Raw genomic sequence first — 7,554 nt, forward strand, 5'->3', positions numbered from 1 at the left:
GTTTGTGGGGGGCACTTGGGAAGGGCTGGAAGAGGGGCAGGTTTGTGGGGGGTCCTTTGGGGCTGGGGCATGAGGCCCTTTGGGAGGGTTGGGGAAGGGGCCGGTCCGGTGGGGGGGACCGGGGCTGACGGCAGTGTCCGGGTGGCGCCGCAGGAGTCGGGGGACGACGAGTACAAGGGCGACCAGTCGGACAGCGACGATGAGGTGGACTCGGACTTCGACATCGACGAGGGCGAGGAGCCGGCCAGCGACCAGGAGGACGGCGAGCCCAAGCGCAAGCGCCGTGTGGTTACCAAGGCCTACAAGGTGCGGCCGGGGCTCTGCTTCCCGTGGGGGTTTGGGGGAGGGGAGGCGCCCGCTCCACGGCGCAAGGGGCTGGATGCCTGGGACAAAGACCCAGGCATCCTGTGTGCCACGGGGCTTCCCGTCAAACGGGGGCTACAGATGCACTAGGGTCACCTGGATGTTTGAGGGAGGGGCGGCTGGGAAGGGGGTAAGGCCCGCTACAGCGGGAAGGGGATCGTTGGGGAGGCCTGGGGTCTGGACTCAGCAGCAGAGTTGGGGTCCGGCCTCCTGGGTTGCCTCCCTGGGAGGAGGAGGTGCCTGGTGGTAAGAACTGACCCATGAGGGGTAACAGGTGAGGAAGGCAGCACCCCCCCGGCAGCTCTCCTCTTCCTCACCCTGCTCTGCTGTGACTCCCCCAGGAGCCCCTCAAGAGCCTGAGACCCAAGAAGGCCGATGCCCCCAGCGGCAGCTCACAGAAGGCCCGAGAGGAGAAGGCGGTGCCCCTGGAGCTGCAGGATGACACTGGGGACAGTAAGTGCATGCTTGGCACTCGCTAGCAGAGCTCCCCTGTGTCCCCACCAGGCCGCAAGCACATGCGCCAGTCGACCACAGAGCACACCCGCCAGACCTTCTTGCGCCTTCAGGAGCGTCAGGTGCAGTCCAAGCGCAAGAAGGGCGGCCCCAACTATGACCGTCCCCTGACACAGGAGGAGCTGCTGGAGGAGGCCAAGATCACAGAGGAGATCAACCTGCGCTCCCTAGGTGAGTGGGACCATGGCCATCACCCCATGGGGTACAAGGAGGGTGCTGGGATGGGCCTGGGGCTATGGTCATGGAGGGATAGGGCTGGTGGGGCTCACAGGCAGCAAAGGACCCCAGAAGACAGAGGCATTAGGAGCTGCCAGCCTGGGTTCCCCACCCAGAGGAGAGCAGGGTGTGGTGGTTAGCGGTGGCTAGGACTCCTGGGTTCTTTGTCCAGCTCAGGTGCTACCTGGCTGGGTGATTCGTTTCACCGCTGACCCCCAGTTTCCCCCCAGTGTTAATTGGAAGTCTGTGGGTGACGTGAATGGGTACCGTCTCTTCTCACCGGTGCATGGTTGGGAACTAGATGATGATTGTGGCTGGCTCTGCAAAGGCTGCCTGCTAGGGGAGACCCCTGTCTCCCCCCTGGGTGGGGGGCACTGACCCGCCTGCTGTGACATGTCACCTTGAGTGGTGGGCAAGTACCTGCAGGAGACGGGGCCTGGCACCCTAGGCGCTGAAGTGAGGTCCCCCCCCCCAGCCCCGCTGTGCTGACGTCCGGTTTCTTCATCCCTGCAGAGAACTACGAGCGCCTGGAAGCCGACAAGAAGAAGCAGGTGCAGAAGAAGCGCAAGTGCGTGGGGCCATTGATCCGGTACCACTCGGTGACCATGCCCCTTATCACCGACCTGGGCGTCAAGGAGGAGAACGTGGATGTGGAGGGGTAGGTGTTTAGGGCACAGGGGGACCCTTGGGCCCAGTCCAGCCCTTCTCCATAAAATCCTTGTGCCCGTTCCCTTTGTAGATCCTGGAGCTCGGCTCCCGGATACCAACCTCTGTCCTTGGGCACTGCCCCCAGTCCTGGCCGTGGCATCTTGCAGCTGCCAGCAACTCAGCTGCAATGCCCTGACGTTCTGGCTTGCAGCTGCTTCTCTGAGCTGGGATGGTCTGTGGACCAGAGCTGTGTGTGTATGGATTCACATAGGTCTGCCAGGGTGGTGTTTGGGGCCTGGTCAGATCCTTAGCTTGTACCAACCTGGATTAGACCCCAGGCTCTGAGCAGGGAGGGCGGGGGTTGGGGATGGACTGACCCAAGCAGAGACCCTGGGGCTCATGTAGTTGGCTGCCATGAGCACAGGTAGCCCTGCTCCCTCTCTCCCTGGATGCCTGTGTCTCTTGGAGCTGAAGCCCAGACTCACCCCAGTGGTAATTCCCCCATGCCCAGGTTGGATCAAGATCTCCACCAGCCCTCAGAGGCAGCGCCGGCACCAGCTGTGGCCCCCATCGCTGGGAAGTGCTCACGCACCTTCATCACCTTCAGCGACGATGAGACCTTCGAGCAGCTCTTTCCCAAGGGGCGCCAGCCCCGGCTGCCCGTGCGTGAGATCTGCCCTGTGACCCATAAGCCGGCCGTGTATCGCGACCCTGTCACTGACATCCCCTACTCCAACATCAGGGCCTTCAAAATCATCCGCGAGGCCTACAAGAAGTACATCACTGCTCATGGGCTGCCCAATGCTGCTGCCACCGCTGCCCTGGGAGCTGGGCCTCCTGGGGCTGACCCTGGCATCCGCGCCACCCGCCAGAAGATCATTATCAAGCAGACGGTCCCGGCTACATAGAGCCCTTGTGGGCAGGTGGGGGGCTCCTGTGTTCAGGGGGAAGGGGAGGAAGCTTTGTCTTTGTTTCTCAGGCCCGTGGGACTGAATCAGCTGCTATTGCTGTTATTTTTGGGGGTGAGGCAGACTGACCTCTCCAAGGGACATGGACCTATGTTGGAAGCCTCCATATGGCTCCGTGTCCTCTTCCTTCCTTTGCCTTTGTCAGGCTCAGGTGGGGGCCGCTGGTTGCTCTTTGTTTTTTTATTTATTTTTGTATAATAAATGCAAAGCCAGGTGGCAACCCTACAGAAACATAGAGGTGCGTATAGCCCCCGAGGTGACATGGGGTGGAAAGGGACCCTACAGAAGCCCAGACCAGCATGTACAGCTCCTGAGGCCTGGGACAGCCCTAGTAAACAAAGGGGGGGTACAGAGACTCTACTGAAACACAGACTGCTGTGTACAGTTCCTGAGCCCTGGGACAGCCCTGGGAAATGGGTGCAGAGGCCCCACAAATGGTGGAGCAGGGCTGGGCTGTGTCCGTGAGCCCCGGAGTCCTGTGGGGCAGTGAAATGAAGGCTGACTCTAGCAGAGTGGGGAGGGGCCTGGAGCTGTGACTGGCTGCTGCTGCCTGGCTCCTGCGGGGGCTCTGTGGCTGGAGTCACTGCACGGGATCCATCGCTGAGATGCCCCACCAAGAGGTCAGTTTGTAGCCAGTGGGGGGAGTGTCTGCCTGGCTGGGAGCTCAGTCCAGCTTCTCCCATCCTGCCCCCAGACCATTCACCTGCAGCTTTGCCTGGGTAGCACAGCCGGGCTGGGGTTTCTCAAGCTGACGGTTGCAGGTGATGTCCTGTGGGTGGATGCGTGTCCCTGAGCTGCCTCCTGGCCCCAGCTCCAAGCAGGGATAGTCCTGCCAGGGGAGGTCTCGGTCCCAGGGACTCCAGCTCCAGCTGGCTGTATGCACCCAGGTGCTTCCTGCTGTGGTCCAACATGGCTAGAGCACCAGTGACACCCCAGCCTGTGGCCTCCAAAGCTTCCCCCACCCCAGCTCCTTGCTGCCAGGCTGCTCCAATTTCCAGCCCCCAGCTTTGTTACTAATCAATAACATGGTGCCTCAGATTCCCTGGGCTGCCCCTGGTGCTAGGCGCTGTACAAACCCCCAGTCCTTCCTCCCTAGCTCAGTGGATTCTCCCACCAGGGCTGGGCTGTGGTCTCTCCCTATCTGAGTCTGGGTGTGTCCAGAACAGGCTTATCCCCTCTGCCTCCCTTGAGCTGTATCCAGCCTGGAGCCTCCCGTCACAGCCCAGTTCTGGCCCAGCAGGTGCCTGGTCCTTTCTCCCCTTGTCCCAGCTGGGAAGACTGAGGTCCTCCACGGCAGGAGCCATGCTCAGCCCCTGGCACACCCACCCCGATGGCTCCTCATGCTCCCACCTGCTTCCATCCCCTGCGAGCTCTGGGCAGGGGCTCGGTCCATGTGGGTGGGGTCCAGGCCTGCCCGGGGGCTCCTGGCCGCTATGTAACACCAGCCATAATCCTCTCGCCCTCCCCTGCCCCCTCTCAGCTGTCCCCCTCCATCACGCCCGTCTCCCTCCCGCAACCAAGCTGCTCTGAATTCCAGCTCTGCCGGCTTCAAGGCACCGTTACTACAAGGCACGTCGGAGCTGCCTGGCCTGGTCTGGCCACCTCTGGCACTAGGGGCTGTACAAAGCTGGCAGTCCAACCTGTTCCCCTTGACCTCTGCCTCTCCCAGCCTGGGGGTCTCCCTGATGTGCACCCTGCTCAGCCCTAGCCCCCTGAGCTCTCCCTGCTTCCAGGCCTTGCACCTGGCCCTGGGAGGACAGAGGGGTTGGGGCACCTGGCTCTGCATGGTGCTGCCTCCTGGCCAGCAGTGTGAGGCCTTGGCCGCTGGGTGTCTGTCGGGCGCCGCAGGGTGCTGGGCGTGATTGATAAGGAGCCTGTATATGTGATCTCTGCTCGCCCACCCCCCACGGCCCAGCGGGAGCTAAAATAATAAAATGCTGAGCTCACGCAGTTTGCTGCCCGGATCCCTGGCCTCCGCACGGTGCTTTGCTTGCTGGAAGGCAGCGGCCCAGACGGCCTGGGAGAGGTAAGGCTGGGAGCCCGGCTCCTGGGCTGTATACATCTATGGGGGTGGTGTGGGTGGGGCTGGGGTCCAGCCTCTGCTTGGTGCCTCCTGGGCTCTCCCGTTCTCTCCTTGCTGCGTTGTCATTTGCCGTGGACTGTGCATCTCTCTCAGGGTGGCTGCTTTGCTGGGAGCTTTTGGCTGTGGCCATTGGGTTGGGTATCCAGGGGGCTTTGCAGCTTGTCTTCAAGCCTCTGAGTGTGTGTGCGAGTGGCCAGGTGCGCTGCTGTGCCTCTGCCTGCTGGGTCCCCAACACGCGAGCATGGAAAGCAGTTGCTGAGCTGTCACAGGAGCTTCTGGGGGCTGCAGGGATTCTGAAATGTGGCTGCTTCTGGGGTGGAGTGTAAAGGCTGTGCTGAATGCCTGGCTGCCTTGGCTGGGATTCTTGATAGGAGAAATAGGAACGGCGCACTGCTGGGCTCTGGGTTAGCCCCCGATGGCAGGCTGGAATTGCAGCCCAGCCTGTCCGGGCATCCCCGGGGCCGATCCCTGCTGACTCAGGAGAACGCTCCTATTACTTCTGCAGCTCTGCAGGGTGCTCTTATGTCCCCGGTCTCCCAGCCCGGCCTAGCAGCTAGGTCCCACTGACAACCCAGTGCAAAGGGATTGGAGCAGTGACGACAGCAATAGTATGCATGCAGGTGTCACGGTGTCTCCCAGCTGAGGCTGGAGAGCCCTGGCCCTGTACAGCACCTGGAGTGGAGTGGGGCGGGGAGGTTCCCTGCAACTTCCTGGACCAGGTTGGGGAAGGTGGCTGCTGTCAGGTCCCCAGAGCCACAGGGTCACCTTGTCTGAATGTGGAACCTGGGTCCCATGTGGGAACTCCTGGGCCCAGCAGGGAGATGGCCCCCGCGCTGGTGCTGGGGCTGTATAGAGGCAGGCACTGTCTTGGCTAAATCCCTGTGTGGCAGGGGCCCCAAGCAGAGGCACTGGGCTGGCCAGTCATGCTGGGGGCCCTGTCTGGCTTGGGCCCCTAGGACGCAGGCAGGGGATGGTGGCAGTCTGGAGGATGCAGCTCACAAGCAGGGAGCACGCAGGTCCTGGTGAGCGAGGCCTTGCTTTGCAAGCAGCTGTTGACACCACTGCATGCGCTGAGAGCTGGGCCTGGTCTCCCATACACAGGCCTCCTGGAGGGGAGTGCTCAAGGCTCCTTCTCAGCCCCTCCCTGAAGCCAAGTGGTTGGTGGGATCTCAGTGTCCCTCACTGTGTGGTCCAGGTGCTAACCAGCACCAGGGCTGAGGTTGTGGTTGGGTGCTGGGTCCCAGGCTCCCAGGACAGAGCAGGGCAGTGGAGAGTCTGTTCTTGGTGGCTTTTCCACAGGACACTCAGGTCAAGGACCAGGAAACCCCTTCTCTGGGGAAACATGTATTGCACCCATTGTGCAGATGGGAAAATCGAGTCCCAGACAGGGGAAGGGGCTGGCAGAGCGCAGCTAAGACTGAGTAGGTTGGACCCCTGGCCTCTGAGACCAGCCCATGTTCCAGGGACAGGCCCAGAACCCAGGCGGGAGTCTGAGGGTCAGGACTCCTGGGTTCTCCTCCCAGCTGCAATGTCACTGGGGTCCCAGGCGCACGGTGCTGGGAGCCAGGACTCCTGGGTTCTAGTTCGAGCACTGTGGTGCCTCTATTTCCTCAGCAGGAGTCTGAGGCCCCTCCTTGTGGTGAGGCTGAGTTGCTCCCTGCTACCTTTGTCAGGCTAGGGGTGCCCCTTGCTCTGCAGCCAGGAGATGCCTGAGGCCCAGCCCTGGGCTGGAGGGGTGGTGCAGTTTGCAGCTGGGGCTGGGCCCGGGCTGCAGGTCCCTGATAAGGGTGGGGAGATGCCAGGCAGGAGGGGCAGGGCTCTGTTTGTGCCCCTCTTGAGGGCTGGGGGTGGGGGCAGCCGGGGGGCTTGTGTCCGTGCAAGTCAGGGGCCAGCGGCACCTTCAGTGCAGGGCATGAGACCAGCAGGGCCCTGGGCTGACCTCACTGCCTCCAGTGCAGGGAACCCCCTGGACCGACTTCGCTGTGTCTGGTGCAGGAGTACCAGACTTACCTGGGCCTGTGTGTCTGTGTCTGTGTGTGTGTCTGTGTCCCTGTCCGTGGGTCCATGTCTGTGCCCGTGTGGCACGCCAGGGCGAGGGGCCGCCGCCATGTCCTCGACCTCGTACCGCCAGGAGCTGGAGAAGTACCGGGACATCGATGAGGACAAGATCCTGCGGGAGTTGTCGCAGGAGGAGCTGGATCAGCTCGACCTGGAGTTGCTGGAGATGGACCCTGAGGTGGGGTCAGGGGAGACAGCAGATCCCAATGGGTAGAGCAGGGGAGGGGCGGGATCCAGGACCTGTGTTCCCTTCCCAGCAGAGCCGGGGGTGGGGGCTTGGAAGCAGGCTGGGGGCGGGGGCAGGCCCCCGGGACTCTTGGGTTCTTCAGCTCTGGGGAGACCCCACCCCCCGCCTCAGTTACCCTGGCTTCCACCCAGTTCCTTGCGCCCATTCCTGGGCCCTGCACGGGGGCACCTGACCCTTGACCCTTGCACCCCCAGAATGTCATGCTCCCGGCCGGCATGCGCCAGCGCGACCAGACCAAGAAGAGCCCGACGGGGCCGCTAGACCGGGACGCCCTCCTGCAGCACCTGGAGAAGCAGGCGCTCGAGGCCGAGGAGCGCGAGGACCTGGTGCCCTTCACCGGGGAGAAGAAAGGTGCTGGTGGAGGGGGGGATGAGAGAGGGGGCAGGGGAGACCCCAGGGTAGGGGGAGGGGAGGGGGGAGCAGGGCAGGATTTATTTTTAGCTCAGTCCGGCGTTGCG

At 62.7% G+C, this 7,554-nt stretch overlaps 2 protein-coding genes across 2 annotated transcripts in view; both read left to right on the forward strand.

The window, feature by feature from the left end:
• Nucleotides 1–55: 55 nt before the first annotated feature.
• VPS72 (vacuolar protein sorting 72 homolog) lies at nucleotides 56–2,933 on the forward strand. Its single transcript, XM_006032735.3, has 5 exons — nucleotides 56–306; nucleotides 705–816; nucleotides 868–1,047; nucleotides 1,606–1,750; nucleotides 2,252–2,933. Exons 1-5 carry the CDS (start codon nucleotides 70–72, stop codon nucleotides 2,646–2,648), a joined length of 1,071 nt encoding a protein of 356 aa, XP_006032797.1. The 5' UTR covers nucleotides 56–69; the 3' UTR covers nucleotides 2,649–2,933.
• Nucleotides 2,934–4,603: 1,670 nt separating this feature from the next.
• The window catches only part of TMOD4 (tropomodulin 4), an 8,591-nt gene continuing 5,640 nt past the window's right edge, over nucleotides 4,604–7,554 (forward strand). The window contains exons 1-3 of the mRNA XM_006032706.2: nucleotides 4,604–4,734; nucleotides 6,882–7,027; nucleotides 7,291–7,447. Coding sequence (XP_006032768.1) covers nucleotides 6,899–7,027; nucleotides 7,291–7,447 — 286 coding nt within the window. The 5' untranslated portion in view covers nucleotides 4,604–4,734; nucleotides 6,882–6,898. The remainder of the gene's footprint in view (nucleotides 4,735–6,881; nucleotides 7,028–7,290; nucleotides 7,448–7,554) is intronic.

The sequence above is a fragment of the Alligator sinensis genome, unplaced genomic scaffold, assembly GCF_000455745.1.
Source record: "Alligator sinensis unplaced genomic scaffold, ASM45574v1 scaffold463_1, whole genome shotgun sequence".
NCBI classification, from domain to species: Eukaryota; Metazoa; Chordata; order Crocodylia; family Alligatoridae; genus Alligator; species Alligator sinensis.